Raw genomic sequence first — 26,726 nt, 5'->3', positions numbered from 1 at the left:
TCCTCACCCTGCGCTCAGGCCAGTTGAACTCCTCAAAGACGGACTGAAAGTCCTCCATGGCGCCGTCTGTGATCAGCATGATGGCCTGGTTACACATGCTGCCCTGACCGTTCGCCCTCGCCTGCACACAAATGCACAACTTAGACACAGCAACAACTCCATCATCGATCTCTACTCTTTGAAAAGAGAATAAAAAAGCACTTTGTGATGCTAGATATCATTTTTTAGATTTAAGCCCCTTTTAAGCCAAGGAAACAGCAACTTTACTGTAAAGAAAATCTTTTTGAGTCTTCCCGCTCTCCAGGAAGCTTAAAATTGTTTTAAACCATGAATATCCAAACAACAGTTTAACAAAGTATTGTACCCAACAGAGAAAACAATAAGTGCATTACAGTAGTCCAAACATCTTGTCATAAAAGCATGGACAAGATGTTCAAAAACATAAAAAAGATAAAGTAAACTCACTAAAAGCCTCAACCATTAAAAAACTAGTTTTAATAAGAGAATTTATCTCCTTATCTTAGATTCACAGTCCAGTTTGACACCACAGTTTTCTGCTGGGTCTGAACACCTCAGGTTACTCTCAGTGAAATAATTAAAAAACCAGCAGCAGCCAGCAGTGTTACTCAATGCACCAAAGGTAAAAATGTGAAAAATCCAAGGTGATTGTCAGAAGACTTTACCTCTGACCTTGACTTTGTCGAGGTCACTCAGAATTACTCGGCGGGGTGACAAAAATACCCCACGAGCCTTTGATGGTTGAGGGATAAAAAATGATGGGAATGTTTACTTTGATGTTCTTTAGAAACTCCACCTGTGGTTTAGGGGAGTTGATATTTTCATTGGTAGGTAAATGTAAGTGTTGTTAAAAAAAATGGTAGACACGGCCATGTTATTTAGAAATCAGGCCAAGATGGAGCAGATAAAATCAATATAAGTTAGGAGAGTGGTAAAAAGCGGGCTGAGCGGACACTAACCTCGTTCAGGATTTTGAAGGACTCCTTCATGGCATTCTTGATCTTTGCTTCGCCTTTGACATGCAGCTCCTCCACCAACACCTTAAAGTGCTGAGACAGGAAACGAGTACAAAGAGGCTTTGTATACAGACAGACATTCATTTTTATTGCCCAGATTCAAAGAAATTCTGATTTAATTTAATTTGAATATATGTGCCTCCCTTTATCCTGTCAGTCAACTACAACCAAGTTTCAATCATTTATTACTTAGGTGACTAATTTTGATCTTGTGTTTGAGGTAGTTTTGAAAAATACGGTACCTTCAGCCTTAACACTGAAACTCTCACAAGCACAGAGGCTCTCTAGCTCCAGCTTGACCTGCTGTGGTTTCTGATGCCACTTTAAGAATTAGGCTAAGAGGCTGATCTGATAATGACACTCGGGGTTTTCCTCTGTGTTTGCGTCTGTGTGATGGCTGCTAAGATGCCTCCTGGGCTCTTTAGGCTTCCATGAAGCAGATAATGGTCTCACCTCTCTGTTGTCCAAGTCGGCCTGGACCAGAGTTCCTCTGAAACACGGCTCCACGTAGCGAACGTAGTCTGTGTACTGCAGACAGGGAAAGAAACACAGACGAGGCAGGCTCATGAGCAAAAACAGGCAGTCAGTGGTTCCATTAACTAATCCAGTAATTGAACCTTTAATGTTTTAGTGATAAAGCTATGAATTCACAATGATGTTGATGTTACCCAGACTTAAAAAGTACTCACACCAGCACAACACATGCTTTTCATAATGAAACTGAGAAGTGATTACAGTTTTTAAGATGTGAGGGGTTTCCTGACCAGCCAGGTCTTAATCCAACATCAAATTAACGTGTTGGTTCCAACACGTTAATTTGATGATCTTATAGTTATTTGGTTATAACTTGTGACATTTCTATGTTAGGAGTTCTTCCTTGTTCTTGTTTAGTTCCTTTCCATTTCATTTGGATAGTGTTTGTCTCTGGTACTTTGTATGTAGTTTTCTGAGTACTGCATCTGAATCCTTTCAGGGCTTCAGGATATGCACGATATGAGAACTTATGAGCCTGTAGCGCTAATGAAGCAGGCATGGATTACCATCACTGTAAATACCATCTCTTTGCATAAATGTGATTTATTATCCAATAAGTCTTAAAAAGAAAGGAAATAATTATGGTTATTTTTTAACTCTAGATACCAGTAAAAATAATTTAAATTGAAAAAATGTATGAAACTCCAAATTTATGCCACTTGTGAAACTTTTGGTCATGACTGTTGTTTTCCTGCCATTTTTCACTTAAACGCTGCTCAGAGTCACAACACTGTAATAGTTTTTAAGTAGATGTGCGCATGTCTCACAGCAATGACGTTGACAAAGTCGTTCTCTCCCAGTGTATCCAGAATGGTGTTGATGGTGTGTTTGGCAATGGTCATCTTCAGTCCCTTCATACTGCCGCTAATGTCCACCATGATGATGATGTCTTTGGGAGACGTGGCAGCCTGGATGTACCTGTACACAGGAAGTGGAGACAGCCAATGGCTGTTGGGATCAATAACATTGGTCCAAACTCCACAGAGTAGTGGAGCAGTGCCATTGACATTATACCTGTATACATATATTATATATTATTAGCATACACTCAGAAAAATGAAATTGGTTGGTTGTTACGTGTACAAGATTCAAACTTGTAATTTGAACTAAATAATTTCATGTTTCTATGGTGAACGTGATTAAATCATATAGCATCTGCATGAACTTCAGCAACTTAATTTGTTCTTGTTGAGATGACCTGATACGATCTAGTAAGAGTGGTTAGTTGTCTGGAATCACGAAATTCACAAGATCATATTAGAGGTCAAACTGCAGGAAAATCGCTGGAGTTTTAAGAGGCAGACAACTACACCCACACCACGTGTATGCTATTGCTATTTATTGTGGTTCAACCTGTCAAGGACAAAAACGTACAGAAAATTCTGCATCAAGCCTTGTAAACATATCTTTCCTACTTTTGTTAAGCCTGGAGTGACAGCTTGGAGGTGTGATGGTTACTGCTGTTGCCTCACAGCAAGAAGGGCCTGGGTTCAAATCCACAATCTGGCTGGTTTGCAGTGTGTAATTAGAGTTACGTTAATTGGTGATTCTAAATTATCCATGAATGTCAGTGCAAATGGTTGTTTGTCTCTATGAAATCATCAACCGCCATATTGGTTCATTAAGCAAGACTAATTGCCTTGATTACCAAAGTAGTTGTTCAAACAACAAGATTTCATTGTGTTCTCCTAAAGTTTTTAACTTGTGTCGAATGAATTAAAACAAATTTCACTTTAAATACTTCAATAAATCACTTCAAGTCAATGTAAGTATACTACGTTGATCCAACGTAATCTGATTACATTAAACCACCAAATGCCAAATGTGTTGGTTTGACATGGTCAAAAATGGGTTATTGTACTTGGTTAAATCACGTGGAAAAAGGTGCCACGATTAAATTGTGTTCATCCAACAACAGATTTTTTTGAGCGTACATTATCATTGCTATGCAGATGATACCTAGCTGTATCTATCCACCAAGCAAGATGACACACACCAGTTACTTAAACCACAAGAATGTCTTAAAGACAAAGGAGTGGCTGACCTCGAATTTCCTGCTTCTAAATTCAGACAAAATTGAAATGATTGTAGTCGGCCCATAAACCTTGGAGACATGATGTCTAACCCAATACTTACTCTGGATTACACTGGCCTCCAGTAACACTGTGAGGAATCTTAGAGTGTCCTTCAACATCCATTAAAACAATCTAACTGCAACAGTTCCAGCAGCCAAAGGTCAAATGTGAACAGGAGCATCAGGCAACCTTCGAGCCTGCAAAGTACAGCCAATATAGAAGAACCGAAAACTGCACTTCCCCTAATGGCCACTTTAAGCTGTCTGCAAAATGTCCAACTTAACTAATTATGATAACACATAACAATTAAAAGCTGAGCAGTAAATCATACTTTAAGCTGTCACTCTCAAACATGGACAGAGATATTAGAGGGAACCATGAACTGCAGATCTTCTCGTCTCTGGGAAAAACTGTGTGGATGCTCCTGGGCCAATTTTTGAAGAAGAAAAAAAGAAAGAAAGAAAAGAAAAGTGGCCTCATCATATAACTCACAGAAATCTGGTTCTCCTGTACTCCTTTACTTTGCAAAGGTGAATTTAAACCTTTAGACTGTGACTGTCCAGCACTGAACAGAATAAAATATATTTATGGTTAACAGATTGTTAGCTTCATACAGGGGAACTGGGGATTTGTGTAAAAATCAAATCTTTATAGTTTGGTGAATTCTAATCAACGTAAGGAGTTTGTTATTAATTTCTGGCAGAAATGTCTGATTTCCAGCGAACATTCTCAACAGATTCTTTATGAGCTGCTTTTAGAAAATCCAGGAATTGCCCCTGCAGATAAAAACGTATCATCTATCATCACAAACTCAATCTGCATGTTTCACAGTCTCTCTCAATGTAAGTCCCTGCAGATGTATGGCAGCTCAGCTGCAGTAATGTGGAGCGATGAGGCATTCAGGGACATATGCAGTTCTCTGGTATTATTTAGAAATGCATGAGCAGTCACATATGGTGCCATGTGGGCTGCCGTGACCCGGCTAAGGAGCAGCTTATCGTCTTTTCCAGAGGATCAGTGTCTGGCTGGCCTCTGCTCAACCAATGCAAAGCCAGCGGAGTGGCCACTTAGACTGACTCAAATTCAGCCTCATGGAGGGATTTATTCCATTTTTGCATTGTACTAATTCCTGCTGTTATATAGATAAGTCTATACACAGTAGCACAGTTGGTACATCCCTGATAATGAGGTTTTACTCTTAAAGATGATGATTCTACAAGTGTTCAGAAATTTGGAAGCTTTTCTATCTCCCACTGGAAGAGTAAGCACCATGTTTGGCTGGTTTACGTTCAGGCAGAAGCATTTATGTCTTTAACTGAAGCAGCTTTATTTGTGTGGGGAGCTGAAGGCAGTGAAATATAATGAAGTCTTCTTCTTCTTGCATCTGTAAAAAGATTAAATTCACACTTTGACTGAGGTGCTTCCAGCCTCCCTCATTAGTGGATTCTGTGTTTCTCTTTCTCTGCTGCTGGTGAGTTGACACCTTTAAAATTAACATGCTAAACTTAGCAACCCAGCTGCCTCAGTGTTTGCCTGCAGGACATTTAAGTATTTAATATCATTCGAGTGAGACACAACCCTAATCAAGCAGGCTTCAGTGGGTCATCAAACCAAACAGCCAAGGTGAAATATAGCCCTTGTTATGCTTAAGCACATAACCTCAGAAATGATTATTTTACTGTTCCAAAAATAGCAGAGCCCCAGTGAGTAGTGTGACTCTGTCACTTCAAAGCCTCTCAGAGATAAAAAGCAGGAAAACCTGAGCCCATTAAGCTTTTGAGGTTCTCGGGTTCTGGAGTAATGTGTCCCCCACATGATTATCACCACTGAACTTTACCATTTACCATAAATACAAAAAAATTCAAATGAGCTGTACCTCAGAAGGCAAAGACAAATGATTGGTAGAACAAACTCACCAGTTTCTGTTCCTGCAGTCGAAGGCTACAACACCGTTGGAGTCTGGAGTCCATTTAATACCTGACCAAAAGACAAGGAGTCAGTTCACAGAGTGACACCTGTGATATCAATAAGAAAAAACGTACATGGATACAAGGATATAAGAAATATTGAAAGACAAACAGGGAAGTTTGTGTGGATTGTATGGAATTGTATTATATGATCATTCCAAAATGATGTCAAACTGCCTAATTTCACTTGTTTTATTTCAGTCAGGACCATAAGGGTCAAACAAAGACTGGTATTTCCACAGCAAGAGCCCAGAACAGAACAGAGGCACCATCAGTGGCAACAGATGCATGAAAAAGAGTAAATGATACCATAAGGATTATTTTGAATTGTGAAATAATGCAAAGCTACTCTATTAGAGCCAAAAATAAAATCATGGAGCTGGAAACGAGCAGGACACTTTATGGCTGAACTCACCAGGGTAGATCCTGAAGAAACCCGTGGAGCTGCCAAAGTACTGCCAGGTGAGTGTAGGATCCTTCTGGAAGTTACCGATGAAGACGTCGTTTAAAGCCTCTGTGTTGTAGATGGCATTGAGGATGTTAGGATCTGCACACAGAGGAAAAACATGCTGATTTAGAGCTTCCTTTTAAAGAGCCATGACCTATGTTGAGGGAGTCAGCCATGAAGCACCTCTGACCTTTGTTGTACACATTGGTAGGAACCTGGATGTTGCTCATCTGAGTGTTGACAGGCAGTTTATTAAAATGTTCATTCTCCTCGAGGGGAAATTCTCCACCCAGATCCACATAGTTCCCATCCTCATCCGCAGTGTTGATCATCATCGAATTGTAGTAATCAAACTGGGAGAGGCAGCAACAGGAAATTCAGTTTGTTTTGTTTTTCACACAGAAATCCTGATTTTCAGTTCATTCTGATTATTGAGGAGTTAGAATCTGGTCTAATGTGTTTTTGTGTTTTTGACCCCTCAGGGCCACCATAAGCATGCAGAGCTTGAAAACTGTCAGGTTTTTGGCAACAAAGGCTGAGAAAAAGTTTTTGATGTTGACAGTAGCTATAAAAACACGTTGCATCTCACATTTCCTTTTTAATAAGGTTTGACTGGATCAGGGCGCCTCTGCCGCTACGGGCTCATTAAGGTCCTAAACGTCCCATAATGCATGAGTGCCTCTTGTGTACTCTCTCACCAATACTGTATATCATTAAGCTTTTATCTTGTGGTTTTTCTTTCTGTCCTCTCTCTCCTTGTACAGGACCTTCCTGCATCCCTTCCTGTCAAAAATGAGTTTTTCCCCTCTTCTGTCACCAAGTGATGGTAATGGTATTGTTGGGTTATTATTTGGACCTTATGATATAAGGTGCTCTGGTATAACTTTTATTTAGTGTTGCTTAAATGAAGCTGAATTGACTTAGGACTTCTACCATGTACAACATCACAAACTCTATCATTAGGTGCTTGTGTTTGAATATACTGTTTAACCCTTTAAGACCTACCATAGAACCAAGTCCGCCAGAGCTTATATTATATTTTTACATGCTGTAGTGACATTTTTGGAGGCATTTCAAGTTGCTATACAGCAATACAACCATTACAGTCCAAATTTTAATAATATGTATGCATTAAGTGCATACTAATTACATAAATTGCAAAAAAAATTGAAAATCGTTTTTGTTTTTTTAACATATATTTCTAGTTAGAGAAATTTAAGAGGCTTAACCCTCAAAACTGCAAATACAAAAAAGTTGCACAAAATAGTTTCCCACCACAGGAAATTTATTTTAAGTGTCTTCATAGTTTTATTTTTGAAATACACCAATTTTTATATACTGCAGGAAAAACAAAAATAAATATTATAATGCAAATTATTAAAAAAAAACCCCACCAGTATAGGCTCATAAGGCCCTGATGGTAAAAACTACATTTCCGCAAAATGACGTCACTTCCGGTTTCGGGCAGGTCATGGCGGACATGCGATAGTTCGCGCTGATGGACGTAGGAAGTGTTACAAACAGCTGATCGGATCAGCAAAGCGTGTTTCTGGAATATTATGCTTTTGTTGCTGCAAGTGCTTTTTATGCAGTTTTTGCAAAGCTTTATGTGGAAGGAAACCGTGACCTAGGACAAGCTGATGGCATAAGATGTAAGTACAACTCATCCGGCTTCATATGCAAAAAAAAATTATTGCGCTAGCTTACATGGTTGCAGTGCTACTGGGATTTAAAAATAGTTACGCAAAAGGAGCGTGCCCACTCCGACCGGCTTTAAAGGGTTAAACATCTCTGGCTTCACAATATGAAAATGTGTACAGAACAAATTACATTTGTTTCATTCACATAAGTTTACGGCAGAATATCAGAAATACAAACACACAGATGGAAGAATCCAGAAATAGTTAACTTCCCTGATGCTTATTGTGCGTTTCTTTGCGACCCAGTTTCCTATAGGATCAGTGAAGTTTGACCTAATCTAATTTCAGGAGTCAGCTGAGGTTTAAACCTCCAATCTGCTCCGGCCTCACAGCCTGCTGTCAACTCTGATCCACGCACAGTCAGCTAATGATAGCATTCAGCTAAAGACAAGGAAAGTACAAATGCACCAAACACTGACACATGACAGACTTGGAGGTTTTATCGTCCATCAGCATTAATTTAAACATGCAGAATACAGAATACGTCCTGGGTGATTCCAAACTAGCCAGTGAATCAGTTATCATCAAAACCAAAGAGTTGCACTGACCTTTAATGTTGCATTGAATTCATGGTACAAATCTGAGTCTTCTGCAGATTCTGCTAACCTCTGGCACAAGAAAAAGAGGAGAGAAATAAAACGGAGACTAAAAGACTGCACTGCACATGCACAGAAAAGCATACCAGCGAAAAATTATGAAATGTTCATTAGCTACAATGAGCTAAGAAATTATTATTATTATTATTATTATACAGTCTCAAAAGAGTATAGAAAGAAAAGGACTTTGGTGAGCAGATTCTTTTCGTTTTTATTATCAATATTATCAGGACTCCTTAGAGCCACAACAATATGAGTTGTGGCTCCATGAGTTGTGGCACTTCCTTTAAGAAAAATTCAGATATGAATGGCTTTAAAGGAATATGCACAGCTGGATTTAGCTGCGTTGGGAAAAAGTGAATTAGTTACTGTAGCGCAGAGTTCAACACAAAGGAATTCATCAACAAAGGCAACATTTAAGCACCAAAATGATTTTTATCAAGGCTAGTGTCACAGTTCTGGGTCATTTTGACGCAGCTTTTTCTGTTTGTTATATTTTGGTGTTTTTCTAGATTATGATTTATGTTCTGATTCTTGAGTTGTGCTGGTTTGATTTTGTATTATATTTTCTGTCAAGTCTGTCTGTCTCTGTCAAGTCTGCGTCTTTGTAAATTGTTTCCTGTTTTATTTTGATAGTTCCAGTCCTATGTCAGCGTATTCAGTTAGCCCTAATTTCTCCCAGCTGTGTCTCCCTCCTGTTTTCCATTCTCTGATTACGCCACTGCGTATTTAAGCCCTGTGTTGGCCTTTGGTCTTTGTTGCGTCATACGGTCTACATGCTGTGTGTTTGTAGTGTTCCAGTGGTGCAATTCCTCTGTTCTGAGTTTTGTTTTGTTTTTGTGGGAGTTATTTATAAGGAGATTTTTCCAGCATTAAAGTTGTGTTTTCAGTTCCAGTCCCGTCTTTGAGAGTCCTGCATTTTGGGTCCTTTTTCCTTCCTGCCTGCCACACAGCCTATCATGACAGTTAGAAACAGAACATGATTTGAATGCATAAATAACAGAGGCTTTTTTAAAGCTCGGTTTTCTGAGCTTCCAGCTTGATGCACAGCCATGAAACATTCTTCCAGTTGAAATACATTTAGGACCATCACACATTTTTCCATAAGACCAGTCAGACCCAACTACTTCTACTTCAACTGCTCCAGCTGCACACTTTATACAAAGTGATCACAGTGATATTGTTCATGCCACAAAGAAAACTGTCTAACGGATCATTCTGCTGTATTTTGTTAGGCAGCAAACTAATGACACAAATTATAACAGCATGTACTAAAAAACACAATCTTGTAATGAAGATGCAAAAGCAGGAATCACATTATTTTAAAAATCATGGGTTCAAATTAGTTCGGTCTCCCAGGAATAGTCCTGAAAAACCTCCTTTTAATGATCCTCACCATCACCGACTTCATCTTACTTCCCAACATTCGTTCGATTTCATCAGAGTAGTCCTTCACCAGGTCTTGTCCATCCACCTCTACGATCTTAATGATTGGCTCCACATCCTTCAATTTCTGAGACAAAAACAAAGACAGAGTCAAGAACAGCAGAAGTTTTTTTTAAATATACAATAACAACACATATAACATATTTAATATTTATTTCAATGCACTTTACACATCATCCCCCATTCACCCACGCACTCACATTCCTACAAGCACTTTCTTCAACATCTAACTGCTTTTCTATCTAACATTTAAACTCATCCGCGCTTAGATGAATGCATTAGAGAGCACCTTGGAGCAGCCAAGGCTCTAACTCCTGAGCTGCAGCCACCAAAATATCCATACCGTTCTGGTAACAACAAAGAAAAGCATTGAATCTGTACATTAAATAAACATTAACTCTAGAAAGACAAACTTGCAGCGTGTCATCAGTTATTACGACATGTGTGTGCTTGCGTGTATTCTTATACTGAGGGGATATCTGAGGTTATTGGGTCACTTTCTTTGGATCAAGAAGCTCGAGGTGGATAAACCAGCTGAGTGTGCGGAGGGTCAGCCCAGTCTGGGTATTTACACTCTGAATCTCTTCATTAAGTCACTCCCTAATTCCAATTAGTTCAAGCTGCCCAAACTGAAGCAAATACACAAGCAGAGCCAAACATTGAGTCCAACCTCTGTGAAAATCTTTTATCTCAGTCCTGCACACTTGCTGTACAGTATAATGAGCACAGAGCTCTATGGAGTCACAAAAAGGATTTCTCAGTGGTTGTTTTGCATCTTAGAGGAAGGGGCCTCAGTGGAAATGTAACCTAGTGTACCTTTGATTATGATGGGTTGCTGCAGAGTGACCCATCACTGAGAGGTCAATTCAATTTAATTTTATTTCTATAGCACCAAATCTCAACAACAATCATCTCAAAGCACTTTATATTGTGAGGTAAAGACCCTACAATAATACAGAGAAAACCCCAACAATCATATGACCTCCTATGAACAAGCACTCTGCAACAGTGGGAAGAAAAAAAACCCTTTTAACAGGAAGAAACGTGCAGCAGAACCAGGCTAGGGAGGGGCAGCCATCTGCCACGACCAGTTAGAGGTGAGGGGAGGAAGACAAGACAAAAGACATGCTGTGGAAGAGAGCCAGAGATTAATGATATCCATCCATCCATTCACTTCCGCTTATCCAGAGGACACCCTGGACAGGTCGCCAGTCTGTCACAGAGCTAACACACAGAGACAGACAACCATTCAACCATTCGCACCATTATGCCAGAGTACACGGGGAGAACATACAAACTCCACACAAAAAGACCCTGGCCTGATGGTGGGATTGAACTCAGGACCTTCTTGCTGTGCAGCAACAGTACTTTCCTTTGGTGTGATACGGTACTATGAGGTCTTTAACCTCCTAGGACCTGATGTCCACATATGCGGACATCCCATTTTGGGTTGTCTAGACCAAAATACTAAATTTTGCTCTACAAGGGCCTGATATCCACTTACGAGGACATTATACTGCCACATGTATGCTATGCCTTCTGAAGATACTGCCAAGGGAAACCATGTATAACATGGGTGGGCAACTCCAGGCCTCGAGGGCCGGTGTCCTGCGAGTTTTAGCTGTGTCCTTGATCCAACACAGCTGATTCAAACAGCTAAATGACATCCTCAACTAGGGATGGGTATCGAAACCCGGTTCTTGCTGAGAACCGGTTCCCACTGTTTCAATTCCTTGGAATTGTTTGCCATTTTTGCAAACGATTCCCTTATCGAGTCCAGTCGCCCTGAATGACGTCACCACGTTGCGGAGTGTCATTTACCTGGCAGGAAACACGGCGCCAGCGGCTCAAATGCTCAAAAGCTTGGTTATACTTTACGAGAACGGATGACAACAGGGCAACTTGCAAAGTAGATATTTCATTTAAGGGGGGAAACACTACGAATATGCAAAAACATTTGCTCACAAAACACGCGATAACCTTAAATGAATGTCGTGTTTTTAATTCCGCTCCGGACTCGTGAATCTCAACCCAGCAGCAGCGGTAACATTTGCACGTCCTCTCCCGTTAATGCGGCAGGTAAATAATCAGCTAACAGTGCATATTATGTTAGCGCGATCTGCCTTATTGCAAAACCTGCCATTACTGTGCATTTAGTGACCATGATGAGAGAGACAGAGTCTGGCTCAGATGCTGGCAGTTCTCACTGCAGTCTACCGGTAGCGTCTCCTTTCAGGCCAGGATAGACGAATGTCACCGAGCAGTGACTGAGTTTGTGGTCAAAGGCTTGAATCCATTTGCCACAGCAGATGCCCCCGATTTCACTTTGGTAAGTGAATGTGTTTAATTGTAGGCAGGGACATTACTGGATATTCTTGTGTAATTGCTACAGAATAATTTATGTTATACTTTGTTATTGCTACAGGAGAATATTTATTTTATTATTTTACATTTACATTTTTTTTCCTGGGGACCCTGTGACACCCCATTGAAGAGCCATAGGCTGGATCTCTTAAGATCTCACTGTTGGGTTTGTAAGGCCATGTTACTCCTAAATTTCTATCTTGTTCAAAGAGAAGGTAAAAAACAAAGTTCTAAGCTAATCGACCTTAGTGTTCTCCTTTTTTAAAAATAAGAATCGATAAGAGAATCGATAAAGAATCGAATCGTTAAACAGAATCGAAAATGGAATCGGAATCATTAAAATCTTATCAATACCCATCCCTATCCTCAACATGTCTTGAAGTTCTCCAGAGGCCTGGTATTGAATTAATCATTTGATTCAGGTGTGCTGACCCAGGGTGAGATCTAAAACCTGCAGGACACCGGCCCTCGAGGCCTGGAGTTGCCCACCCCTAACGTATACTGTTAACAGAACTGGTCCTAGCACCGAGCTTTACAAAACAGGGATCCAACGCAAGAATTAAAACAATGTTGAAAAGTAGAAGCATTCAGAGAGTGCAAACCAAATGTACTTTAAGAAGTTTGTAGTGCAGTAAAAACAAGTGCAAAGTGCAGGCTTTATTAAAATGTGCCTTCTTAAAAACAAAGTAAATATACTTGACATCATTTTAAGTGCAATTATTTTCTATCATTTATGTGGATTATTACATGTATGACATTTATTGCAGTGTTTCGTAAATTGGTTTTTGTTAAATTGTGACCAATAAATCATTAAGTTGACTTCGAAAACCTCGATGGATGTAAGCCAGATTTTAATGGACTGCTAACATGACCCCACTCTACGCCCCTACAGTTTTATCACAAGATCATTCAAACCTTTTTAAGCTATGATGTTTACAGAATGATGACACATGGATGCAAACACTACCAAAAACATCCTTGTAAGTACCGTAATTACCCGTAGCATCATTTTTCTCCTAATAAATCTGTGCTAGGGCACTGAGCTGCATGTGCTCTTAGTTTTAAATGCTAGTTTCCAAAACTGGATTTATTTCAGGATATTCTGGCTTCCTGTCTTCCCCCACACTGCTGAAATGCACAGTGATGCTGATGATGTAAGGTGGGCTTAAACTCCCTGAAAAAAAGGTTTCTTGATCAGCCAGTTGGGGATGTTTCAATCATTTTTTGGTCCCAGTCGTGGCCTGAATCCTTTCAAGTAGCTCTACCCTGCTCGTCTCTGCAAGCGAACCAGACTTTAAGTGTGAACAACACACAAACACAACTCACCATTATTAATGTGCTTAGCACTACTATTGCTGAAATTGGCATTTCATTGTTTTTTTAATTTATGGTAGATAAATGTGGTTTGAATCTTTGTTTAATTATTTTTATTTCTTTGTGTTATCTTCCAGATGTCACTGAGGTGAGAAGGATAAGGAGGCACATAAAGTAACCCCATAGAGTTTATGGGGTGGTTATTATACAAGATGATCTTGAGGGTCAGCCTTTTAACATCATTTAACATTCATTTTAGCACTGATACATTCATAGATTTGCTCATATAGCAATCCTCCAACAATTGCTGTATTTTATCTCTCATTCATGGCCAGAGAAAACGTACATGAAAACAACATGAAACCCGCAAGGCAGAAAACAATGTTATCTGGGGGTTATTTTGGTTCCTATACACGCATGTTGTGTATTCTGCAGGAGGTGGATGTGTGTTTAAAAGCATACAAACTGCTGACTGCCTCTGACGGCTCTAAATCTGACAGATAAATGGATGAATGTCTAAAATCAGAACAGGCCGCAAATCCTGACGCTGGTAAAGAGGGCTCAGTCCTCAATCTGGGCATTATCATGATCCCTGGGTGTGTTTGTCCTGGCAAACAAGCATAAGTGTGCACACAGACTCACACACACACACACAATGATAGGCACACTCACCAACATACACGAATGCACATCCGAACTCTTCCAATTGCTCTTTGTTTCCAGTTCAAACAGTCAGAAGCCTCAGGACCAGTTTGAGGGTAAGAAACTCACATCTAAAGTAGACTTTGGCCATGTTTTAATTATTAAAAGAAAATTCAACCCAAATGAATACAACACCAGAAAAGACAAATACAAACCTCAATGGTTTATGAGACTTCTTTGTAGAACCTACAGAGAGTGAACGCTCCAGAAGTATGAAAGGCTGAAATAGAACCTCTCAGTTTTGGACACGTTGGCCAAACCATTGCTCAGTCAGTATTTATGCTTTCTTGCAGCCTTGTGCAAATGTTTGGTAAAAGTCTGAGGCTTGTCGAAATGACAAATCCTAGAACATTTTTTTAGGACGACTTTTGAATTTGAAATTTGCTTTTACCAGTTCTGGCTTCATTTACCTTCTGCAGCAGCAGAGATCCAGAGTATTTGGCTGCACACTCTCGAAGTTCTGCAGAGAATCTCAACGCCCACTGCTGCACCCTGCAAGACAGAAAGACAACAGACAATATCAAGGACTCACATTACAGACTGTTAGAAAACCACAAGAAGAGACGCAAACAAAAGATAAGGAAACAAAACAAAATAAAACAAACAAGCAAAAAGAAAAGAAAAGAAAATCTCACCACTAGATATCAGTAGATTGCAGTTAAATGAACTTCATGTATTATCCTAACTAAGATGGCTGCTGTAAAACAAACAGCTCTGGCTGTAAAGTGAGTGTTGGCTCTTAGGCTGTTGTTTACCTCAGCTGTCAATGTGTCCATGTCTATTTGGACTGTAAAACATTGTGAAACGAGTTTAATACAAGCCAATGACTCCGAGAAGCTCATCAAGTTCTGCTGTTTTTGCTATTAGCCACTGTTACATCCACTTCAAAGAAAGTTTCACCAACGTTGTTGGACTCTGAAACTTTCATACAATGTGAGAATGTAATCAAACTGTTTATCAAGGGAAAGCGTGAATTTTAGAACAATTAAGCCAAACATTAGCTGAAAACAAGAACACTGCAGGCAACAAGGACACGGACCAGCCGGCTCATTATCGGTATTCAGCTCAGTCCGCCTCTCTGATGGTACGGAAGTGCGTCAGTGTCTGGAACTGGCAGCTCGAAAATCTGGAAAGGTGAAATCAATGCTGACAGAAATATACACTTTTTTACAGATGATGTCTTTGTCAGAGGTGCCTTGTATATTTCAGAAAGATAATCTTATACCGCATACTTCATCTACTCGAACAGCATGGCTTCATAGTAGAAGAGTTTGGTTGCTGAACTTTCCTGCCTGCAGTGTGTGAGAACATTTGGAGCACCAAGAAAGCAAAAATAGAACAAAGACAAGCCAGGGCTGCTGAGAGCTAGGATCCTCTATCAGACAAGAATGGGAAAACTGTCCTCTCCCAGAAGTAGAGTTAAAAGTAGAGTGGATACTACACAGTGGGAAACATGGCCCTATTCCAACTTTTTGAGACGTGTGGCTGCATTAAAATTAGGGAGAAGATCCTCTAGGACACCATCCATCATCTCATTACGAGCACGGCCCGGGTCAGGCATGCATACAAGCATGCAGGCCGTAGAAACTACTGAAACAATGTGACATCCTTTTATTCCCAACACATCATGCAGTCCATATCTGTATCGATATGCAGCATGATTTTTTTTTCCAGTGTTCTCTCAATTTGTCGGAGCAGTGTGTATATAGTGTCATGCCACATATTATTTTGTGTTAAGTTTCACTCTGTGTACTTACCGATTTGAATATATGAGGTTTATCAGTTTTTATTCCTTTATAATATGATTCATCCTGCTTGGTTTCCTGATTCTTGTGGATCGCGTTTGACCACCTGGGTTGGCTGGCCTGATTTGTAGCACCTGTCTGAGCTGCTATCGATGCCAGCTGGGTTTGAATAACGCAGTGTGCTGGACCTTTTGATCTCCATCTGTTACATACACGCTGTCCTCTAACTTCTTTGATTAAACATTAAAATATTAGTTGAGGAAAGCATCGCAGCGAAACGGTCATGAAAGAAGCCCATGTTTAAAATTTGCTGTTAGCCACTGCATGCTAAAAATCATTGGTGCACTCAGACAAACTGGACTCGTACTGAGCTTGGAGCACTTCTCATCAATGGTCTATGTAGCAGAAAGGCAGGGACCCTTTGTTTATGCTATACCACCACTTTACCTCAGGATGAAAAGTTCTGTTGTTACGTTCTTGCGCTGTCAGGTGTTTAGCGTAAGCTTGACCGTGTGTTTCCATGACAACGCTTGGCTCAGCAGCGGTGCATTACAGCAGAAAAAGGCCCTTAAATATGACAGTGATGAAAGAGATTTAGATAATCTGCTCCTCATCTGGGTCACAGCAGAGAGCTGCAGGGGTCCACTCAGCACAGACCCACAGCAATGCAACAAAGCTGCAAGTTAAAGTTTTGGTTTGTGTCGCAACAGCAAAACGGACAATTAACACAACAGACACTATAATGTTTCTATCATATGATATAGAAATATAATATAATAAAATATGTACAGAGGAGGTCAGGAGAGATGTAGAAGAGTGAAGTACTATAACCATCTATGAAAACCAGTGAAAGCTTTGTCATGGTTTCTGCATTTCAGCCATGTCTCAAAGTTGATGATCACTGATTGTGAACTAAGGCCATGCACACAGGCTGGTTAAAGCTCCATCATGTCATAGATGCACATGATCCAGAAACACTGCCTACACAGTTTGTTTCAGACACAGGATGACCTGAAGGCCCATTTTGAACTATGAATTATTCAAAGTTACCCCTGGAATTGGAAAGCAAAAACATCAATCTGGAGATGAGGAGAACAACGTTCACTTTAACCATTCTGAGGGAAAACATCATCAGAATATTCCAGGTCCAGGTGATGAATAATTACACATAATGAGGACAGTGTGAAGTGCCTCAGTCACAGCACTTCACACAGACAGACAGAGGAGAGAGAGAGTTTACCCAGCATGTGTTGAAAAGGAGGGTAACGCTCCATCTGTTCTGGACATTAATCCTCTAAGTTCAGTGCAGACACACACACACACAGTAAATACACTGTGGGCTTGTAACAGGTTTGACAATAACCCTGCTCTGCTACAGATGTAACTAATTACTGTTCATTTAAATTCTGGGTGCTAGATTCCTTTGATGAATCATTTAAACTATGAAATGCTATGTACCATCATGCACACGTCTTATTACACTGAACAAAAATATAAACGCAACACTTTTGTTTTTGCTCCCATTCCCCATGGGATGGACGTAGAGACCTAAAATTCATTCCAGATACACAATATAACCATCCCTCCCAAACAGTGGTCACAAATCAGTCCAAATGTGTGGTAGTGGGCACATCTGCTATATTGAGATAATCCATCCCACCTCACAGGTGTGCCACATCAGGATGCTGATCTGACATCATGAGTAGTGCACAGGTGTACCTCAGACTGCCCACAACAAAAGGCCACCCTGGAATGTGCAGTTTTTTGCGCTATTGGGGGTCTGGGGACCCAGAACCGGTCAGTATCTGGTGTGACCACCATTTGCCTCATGCAGTGCAACACATCGTCGCATGGAGTCTATCAGATTGTCAATTGTGGCCTGTGGAATGTTGGTCCACTCCACTTCAATGGCTGTGCGAGGTTGTTGGATATTCGTGGGAACTGGTACACGCTGTCGTATACGCCGGTCAAGCACATCCCGAACATGCTCAATGGGTGACATGTCCGGTGAGTATGCTGGCCATGCAAGAACTGGGACATTCTCAGCTGCCATCTGCCCTGAACAATGTGAACCATGATTCATCCGTGAAGCGCACACCTCTCCAACGTGCCAGACGCCATCGAATGTGAGCATTTGCCCACACAAGTCTGTTACGGCGACGAGCTGGAGTCAGGTCAAGACCCCGATGAGGACGACGGGCATGCAGTTGAGCGTCCCTGAGACGGTTTCTGACAGTTTGTGCAGAAACTGTTTGGTTGTGCAAACCAATTGTTCCAGCAGCTGTCTGGGTGGCTGGTCTCAGACGATCTTGGAGGTGAACCTGCTGGATGTGGAGGTCCTGGGCTGGTGTGGTTACACGAGGTCTGTGGGTGTGAGGCCGGTTGGATGTGCTGCCATATTCTCTGACACGCCTGTGGAGACGGCTTATGGTTGAGAAATGAACATTCAATGCACGGGAGACAGATCTGGTTGACATTCCTGCTGTCAGCATGCCAATTGCACGCTCCCTCATTGCTTGTGGCATCTGTGGCATTTTGCTGTGAGACAAAACTGCACATTCCAGGGTGGCCTTTTGTTGTGGGCAGTCTGAGGTACACCTGTGCACTACTCATGATGTCAGATCAGCATCCTGATGTGGCACACCTGTGAGGTGGGATGGATTATCTCAATATAGCAGATGTGCCCACTACCACACATTTGGACTGATTTGTGACCACTGTTTGGGAGGGATGGTTATATTGTGTATCTGGAATGAATTTTAGGTCTCTACGTCCATCCCATGGGGAATGGGAGCAAAAACAAAAGTGTTGCGTTTATATTTTTGTTCAGTGTATATATGAGCAACTCTCAGCGGCAAAGAGCTGCCAAAACTGTAGTTTGTTAAAACTCCCGATGCCATCAGTGATCATGTGATTTAAGTGCTCGATGCGTGATTTAAGTGCTCGATGCTTTGCCCTTTTTTCTTAGATTTTTATCTGTTTTTTCTTTAATCCCGGAACTCTTGACAGTATAAAATTTTAAAAATAACAATAATTTTGTTTGAATCATGTTTACCCGTGTAAGGAACTCTTCTCTTCTCTCCATTTTCTCTTTACTCTTTTACACATCAAAAATGGCAGATTTTGACCACCATGAATAGAATAGAAATTTGACCCCGGAACATGTTATCAGTAGGCTGGCTGGATAACATCTTATAGTTACGTATTTTAAAATGTAATAGTCAGCAGAACAACCCAAATAATTCAATCTGATCTCAGAGAGATGATGAACACTGCTGGAAGACTGAGCTGGAGTCATGGTAGGCACTGGTTTGCTTGTGTTTCTGTCTCGCTCCTGTTTTCTTTCTCAGGCCTTGGCTGGGTTGGGCAGGTGGAGCTCTACCTTTGGGTGGAGTTGCCACCATCTCCTGCACACCAGCAGGAGATGGTGGCACACCTGTTGCTTATTTTCCTGTCTCCAAGTATTTAAGAACCAGCTCACACATCCAGTCTTTGCCCAATTGTCTTTTTTTCAGTGTGGTATTCAAACCCTTCCTTGTGACCTTCCCTGGGTGTTTGGCACCCTCCTGGACCTTACCAACAACCCTCACGTGTAAGCCTGCACCTTCAGTCCTTACTTCTCCCGAACCCAGCCTTCTGGATCTAATACTGCTCTCCTCTCTCCCAGTGAACCTTCGTCTAACTGCATCTCCGGAAACTCAGGAATTCCGCTTTTGCCAGTGTCCTCTATCCTAGAGAAATTCCCCCATGGAAGTTATTCTGTGTTTTAAAATCAGTGCTTCTTGTAAACAATAAAGGTCTTGAGTTTGATCAGTTCAGCCTCTTTCTGGTTGTGCATTAGAGTCCACTATGCCTTTGGTGTTCATGCCTTGATAAGCGTCTGCCTTTAGTTTTCCAAACTGTTTAACTTAAAGCAGCAATCCTTGATGAATCTCTCTGTCCTTCAGCTCTCTGCAGATTTACGTTTTACTTTAGTTGCTGTATTTAATCCTTTATTTGCTGCCTTTGAAACACTTCAGTCGCTCATTCTGTCCTCCTTCAACACATGCTTGAATCTTCTGAGGTCTTTCCCTTTTCCTCCTGCCTGGCAGCTTTATCTACATGATCCTTTTTCCATCGTATCCACTATCCCTCCTCTGCACATATCCAAACCATCTCAGCCCCAACTCTTCAACTTTGTCTCTAACCTGAGCTGTCCCGCAGATATACTCATTTCTAAGCCTGTCCATCCAAGTGACTCCCAAGAAAAATCTTACCATTTCATCTCTGCCCCCTCTATCTCCACCTTCAGCTTGAGGGGATAGGTTAATTGATTAATCCAAATTGCCACTAGGTGTGAATGTGCGAATGAATGTGAGTGCGAATGGTTGTCTGTCCCTGTGTGTTGGCCCTGCGACGGACTGGCGACCTGTCCAGGGTGTACCCTGCCTCTCGCCCTATGACAGCTGGGATAGGCTCCAGCGCCCCCCGCGACCCTGAAAAGGATAAGCGGAAGCGAATGGATGGATGGATGGATAAACTTCATTTATTCAACACTCCTCCCAGAGCTTCGCACTGAACAGGTAGCAATGATTACTCTGACATTTTTCTACCTGTTATAACATAAAAATGTTTTCATTTTCAATACAAATTGTGCCAGGTCTGAAAAAATAAATAATAAATGAATCACCTACACTGCCTATAAACGTAAAATGTCACATGTCAAACATCTGGGAGATGTCAATAACAAAGAATGGGTAGTGCTCATTACATCCCTGTAAACTCATCTGCCCCGAGTTTCCTTGTTTTTCTGACACATTGTTTAAAACATCATAATTTTACTTACTAGCCTTTTCCAAAAAAAAAAAATAAATAAAAATGTAAAAATACATTAAAATAAGTACTGCCAGGCATGGGAGCCTTTAAACTCTAAATAAGAATGTTAAAGTGTATTTCATGTGTTCAGAGGTATGAATGGAAGCAACTGAGATACTGGGTTGGTATTCCTGCTACTGAAAGTCTGATTGTATGGGTCATGAACTCCAGGCAATGTTGGCAAAACCAGGTCGGTCCAAAAAAGAACTAGAAGCACGCTCTTCGGTTCAGGTCTGTCCACGCCATACCGCTGTGCAGTTACTGGACAGTTACTTGTTCTCGCCTGTGTCGATGTTGGGTAACATGTAGAAATGTTCTGGGCTGCAGTCCACCTGTGAAAACAGCTTCCAGTATAAGTCTGAGGGGGCAGAGCCCTATAGAGCAATTTATTTTCTCACATTTAGAGTTCTAACAGTACCAGCTGATCACTTTATATTCACTGTTAGGTTTAACAGTCCTAAAATGCTGCAGCATATATGAAAGCAACGGTCTCCCATCCGTCTCCAATTCAATCTAAAAATGCTCCCAAAATAAATCCTCCATCAAGATCACCTCTGAAGTCTATTCAGCTAATCCCCTGTGCCGAGGGTGATCTGCCCAGCAGACTGACTGACAGAAAATACACAGCCATCATTTCATTTCACAACCAGGTCAAAGGTCAGCAGTCCAGACAGCGACCTGGAGCGATGTCAAAGTTTTTTTTTAACTGCTTATCTAACTCATCGTGGTGATGTATGGCAAAAAAATCGGGTTAATGTACTGTCTAATACAGCCGATAAGACAGCTTTATGATTAAGCCTGGAGACAAGCTACAGTTAACTGTACACTATGCAGCACTTGCATTAAATACTTGTTTTATTGCTTTATATTAAGGGTTTATAACACAACCAAAAGAATAAGACTTTCCTCTAGTTTCTTGGCTGCTTCTAACAGCCTGTAGACTGTGTGCAGGTTGGGTTCAAGGCACAAGACTTTTATACTCGCTCCTGCCTCTGTGAACCTCATCTGCCATCTTATAGAATCACAGTTAGCAATACTAGCTCATATCAGCCAACAGACACCATTAATCACCAACATCAACAAACGAGCCGCTCCCACATATGAAACACAAACTTTACAAAAGGGGCACAAAAACAATCAGTTTAATCTAGTGAAGCACTTTTGGTCAAGTGGTAATGTGACCAGTAATGAGGCAGAACTGGTCACTACATCAGCACAGCATCTTCCTACTTTGATCCATGCATGGGTGTATGAGCAAGCAACCAAGCAGCAGCAGGCTGGTAAAAGGTGACAACTACAACTATCTGGATGAAAAACAAAACATTCAATAGATCGATACTTTACATGCAAAATAAAATAAAATATTATTATTGTGTGTGAAATACATGCCTGATCTTCTACATCAGAACTGCCAGTGAAAGTGAACTCTGCAGCTTCTTATTTCATTTTGTTGATGCTGCCATCTGTGACGGCCTGCTTGAAAGTCTGACAGTATCGCGTTACCTCAGTTACTGCTCACTGAGTGTCACTGGTACAAAGTCCTGCCTCTTTAGCTCTGCATGTCACAGCGGCTGAGGTGGATTTGCATGGGTTTAGGTGCATTTGTAGCCAGGTGACGTGGCCCTGTTTGTCCAGGCCTATGGCGGTTTGGTGGAGAATGTGGGTCAGGCTTGGAAAGGTGACCGTGGCCAGTGAGCCATGCTGGCCCACAGATGGTGATGCGGAGGGAGCGTGTGAGGAAGCTGTAGCCGTGCAGGACTGCAGCTGCAGGGAGCTGCTGCTCTCTAACTGCCTCACAGATTCATGATAATGAGCTTCAACGGCAGCAAAACAGACAACACAAAACCACAAACATGTTGGGTAGATAAACACACTGCAAGAGCTTTGCATGTCACAAACAGTACATAAGAGACAAGCAAAGTTGCTACAATTTTAATGAGCTTGAAAATCAATATTTGGTACGACCAGCTTTATTCTTCAACAGCCTGAACTCTCTTAGGCAGCTTTCTTATATATTTCCTTAAGTAGTCTTCAGGAATTGTTCTCTGAAGGGTGTTCAAAGCTCTTTGGATGTTGGCTGCCTATTTTCAGGCTCTCTTGAGGTCCAGACCCTGCGGAGGCCAATCCATGGCTTAAAGTGTGTTTTTCTATCCAGGTGTTTTTATTGCGCTGGCAGTGTTTGGAATAATTGTCATAATAAAAAAATGAAGCCACTGTCAATCAGACACTTTCCAGTTTGTGTTGGTCGATCAAAATCTGTGTTCTCCATAAATTCTGGAAAGATCTCAGACACCACTGACTGAAACGCGGCCCCAAACCAAACAAAGCCTCCAGCATGTTTTACAGATGTAGACAATCAGTCTTGCAGTTCTCTCCTGACCTCCTCTGCACATATTAACAATAATTTAAACCAGAAAGTCAAAATCAGAAAAAAAATCAGGGGATAGAAGTCTACCATAGTGGAGATTATTCGTATGATGAAAAATGTACTGGAAACCCTCGATTCATCCATATTGTCCTGCTCACCTGGGTTGCAGGATCAACAATCAATGCAGAAATTCCCAAACCTTTTCAAGCTGCTGAAAAGTCAGTTGAAAGGCAGAGTCCTGGTTCTGCCCTGGATATGTCTGAAACTTCTCACCTAGGACCCACCCAATTAGCATCCTAGTCAGATGTCTGAACCTTCTCCAATCACTTCTTCCAAAGTAGTTCTATTATGAGCTCCTCAACCTCTCTCCAAGAGTGAGACCAGGCATTTTCCAAAGAAGGTTATTTCCGCTCCTTGCTCATTTTTCCAGTTGCCTCCCACAGGTCCCACACACAGAGGAGAGCAGGGACATGTAGTCAAAAATGTGCAATGCAATGTATTTCTTATTTTAACAAAAGAAAAACTTTATAAACCACACAAAAAACCTAAACAGCTTAGAACCTAATAGCAAAGTAACTGTTTTTTTGGCCAAACTGGATGCTGTACTCCAGTTCGTGTGACCCATGTTGAACAGCTGAGTTAAAATAAGCTTTTGGGTTTCCTAAATCTGAGTTTTTAGAAGTGTTACATCACTTTTAACTGTCACACCTGCAAAAATCAAAGACAGTGGAGAGCAAATTTCAGGGAGTCCTGAGGGAAAACAGCCTGCTGAAACACAGTTATTCTCTCGGGACCTCCATAAAAGCGCAGTGCACTCTGGGAGTTGACTATCAGAAGCTGGAATAAGCCCATTCAGGACTATTTTCTACAAGCTACACGCTTACTATATTCTATATGCGTTCATATTAACATGTCAGTCATGTTACCATAACTGCGAATGACATTCAACTTTCCCATCCATAGGTTTCTAACGATATCTACAGTCTTACAATAATGCAGGCCTTTAAAAAAACATTTTTAACCCTCTGCAGAGGTTATGAGACGTAAACACTGTGCACTTACGTCTCAGGTGGGATCTTCATCTGAGCCTCAGCTGTGATCAAAAGGCAAAAAATTCCCATTAGCCTCAAGAGGGTCCTCATTCCCAAAACATTAATGCTGTCCATCCTGTATCCCTGAAGTCCGGACATGGAGCTCCTTTAAAGAGACTTTAAAGGAAGATTCTCAAACTGGGAGAAGCTCTGAATGTTCAAGAAGATGATAAAGAGTTTGTAGGAAACGGTTTCCTCATGTTGGCTAAAGACAGGAAACGGTGACATTTATAGTTACAGACTTTTGACCCTGAACTCTTTCCATCACGTCTGAATAAACTGGTCCTGCTGCCAGCATCTTCTCTGTTTGCTTCAGCCTCTCATCTTCATCAGAGCAACTTCTAAAAGATCCAGAGAAACTCAAAGTCATTGCACACCCAGACAAAGAGTTAAAAATCCATCCTACTGTCCACAGGAAAGACTACTGTAGCAAGTTCCTCCAGGTTACTCCTTATGGAACCAGGAACAGTGAGTGGGTTCATTTCACCACCTTGCAGATATTAAAGAAAACATAAAGCTGGTTGTCTGCAGTAGACACTGCAGCCACTTGCCTTCCCTGTCGCCCAATTTGTGGTGTAATCCACTTGGATTAAAAACTCCTCTTCCTCGTGGAAGAGAGCGTCACAGAGAGAGAGAGAGAGAGAGAGAGAGAGAGAGAGAGAGAGAGAGAGAGAGAGAGAGAGATGAGTGGGGAGGGATTGGAGCAGGGGATTGGATGCAGGCTCTGTTTTATCAGAGAGGATTAGAGCAATTTCTGGAGACAGACTCCCCAGCAACCAATCGCAGCTGCTGTAGAGAGAGAAAAAGAAGAAAAAAAAAGCACAGGCTCAGTTTGGCTGCTCAAAGAGAGAAAGGGAGAGAGAGAGCAGCTAACAAGACATAATGCCCCAACACACACACACTCAGATAATCAGCTGACTGACAAAAAACCCCACACTCAAGCATTCACATAAATTACATTTTATTGACACTCTTTAAAGTCATGAAGCTAAACCAGACACACACAAAGAGACACACAGTCCAAGGTTTCACTCTACTATCTGATCCAGATCCACCAAGACTTTAAACCTTCAGTAAGCTGATAAAAACCCACTTAGAGGTAAAGCTGCTGACCAATTACGGCTCACCATTATCTCACCATCGTCATCCCAACCCATCAACAACATTATCTCCACAACTGGAAAAGACAAAAAGAGGTGCAAATGTTACACTGAAAACAGGGGGGAAAGAATCACGAGAGTGATTATGACTTGCGTCTCTCATGCAGTCGTTTATTGCAGTGAGGAGAACTCGCAAAAGCTCCCTAGTAGGGATGGGTATCGAAAACCGGTTCTTGTTGAGAACCGGTTCCCACTGTTTCAGTTCCTTGGAATTGTTTGCCATTTTTGCAAACGATTCCCTTATCGAGTCCAGTCGCCCCGAATGACGTCACCACGTTGCGGAGCGTCATTTACCTGGCAGGAAACACGGCGCCTAAGCGGCTCAAACGCTCAAAAGTTTGATTATACTTTATGAGAACGGATGACAACAGGGCAACTTGCAAAGTAGATATTTCATTTAAGGGAGGAAACACTACGAATATGCAAAAGCATTTTCTCACAAAACACGCGATGACCGTAAATGAATGTCGTGTTTTTAATTCCGCTCCTGACTCGTGAATCTCAACCCAGCAGCAGCGGTAACGTTTGCACGTCCTCTCCCGTTAATGCGGCAGGTAAATAATCAGCTAACAGTGCATATTATGTTAGCGCGATCTGCCTTATTACAAAACCTGCCATTACTGTGCATTTAGTGACCATGATGAGAGAGACAGAGTCTGGCTCAGATGCTAGCAGTTCTCACTGCGGTAGCGTCCTTTCAGGCCAGGATAGACGAATGTCACCGAGCAGTGATTCAGTTTGTGGTAGAAGGCTTGCACCCATTTGCCACAGCAGATGCCCCCGATTTTCGCTAAGTGAATGTGTTTAATTGTAGGCAGGGACATTACTGGATATTCTTGTGTAATTGCCACAGAACAATTTATGTTATACTTTGTTATTGCTACAGAAGAATATTTATTTTATTATTTTACATTTACATTTTTTTTCCTGGGGACCCTGTGACACCCCATTGAAGAGCCGTAGGTTGGATCTCTTAAGATCTCACTGTTGGGTTTGTAAGGCCATGTTACTTCTAAATTTCTATCTTGTTCAAAGAGAAGATATAAAACAAAGTTCTAAGCTAATCGACCTTAGTGTTCTCCTTTAAAAAAAAAAGAATCGATAAAGAATCGAATCATTAAAAAGAATCGAAAATGGAATCGTGAAAATCTTATCAATACCCATCCCTACTCCCTAGTGGAGAATAGAGACGCTACTAATCGATCCCAGAAATGGCTTACTAGCCGACCAGTGATGTATAGATTGCAGTTCTCTTAAATAACATGAAATCCATTAATATAACATGAAAAATAATAACCTCTTAACCATTTTCTTACCATATTTACATT

The 26,726-nt window shown here is 41.2% G+C and overlaps 1 protein-coding gene across 5 annotated transcripts in view; it reads right to left on the bottom strand.

The window, feature by feature from the left end:
* LOC113025111 (voltage-dependent calcium channel subunit alpha-2/delta-4-like) overlaps positions 1-25,933 on the bottom strand; it is an 87,198-nt gene extending 61,265 nt beyond the window's left edge. For 4 of the 5 annotated variants that reach the window (XM_080303383.1, XM_080303385.1, XM_080303384.1 and 1 more), the window contains exons 1-11: positions 24,210-25,933; positions 14,591-14,672; positions 9,751-9,867; positions 8,307-8,366; positions 6,249-6,411; positions 6,026-6,157; positions 5,560-5,620; positions 2,336-2,486; positions 1,488-1,562; positions 978-1,067; positions 8-121 (exon numbers count right to left, since the gene is read on the bottom strand). In XM_080303383.1, coding sequence (XP_080159509.1) covers positions 8-121; positions 978-1,067; positions 1,488-1,562; positions 2,336-2,486; positions 5,560-5,620; positions 6,026-6,157; positions 6,249-6,411; positions 8,307-8,366; positions 9,751-9,867; positions 14,591-14,672; positions 24,210-24,337 — 1,173 coding nt within the window. In that variant the 5' untranslated portion in view covers positions 24,338-25,933. The remainder of the gene's footprint in view (positions 1-7; positions 122-977; positions 1,068-1,487; positions 1,563-2,335; positions 2,487-5,559; positions 5,621-6,025; positions 6,158-6,248; positions 6,412-8,306; positions 8,367-9,750; positions 9,868-14,590; positions 14,673-24,209) is intronic. The other variant, XM_080303387.1, reaches the window with a different exon arrangement.
* Between the last annotated feature and the right edge of the window lie 793 nt (positions 25,934-26,726).

Source organism: Astatotilapia calliptera, chromosome 7 (assembly GCF_964374335.1).
Source record: "Astatotilapia calliptera chromosome 7, fAstCal68.1, whole genome shotgun sequence".
In the NCBI taxonomy this organism is placed as follows: domain Eukaryota; kingdom Metazoa; phylum Chordata; class Actinopteri; order Cichliformes; family Cichlidae; genus Astatotilapia; species Astatotilapia calliptera.
Note: the sequence above shows the minus strand (reverse complement) of the source record. Positions and strands in the feature narration are given on the sequence as shown.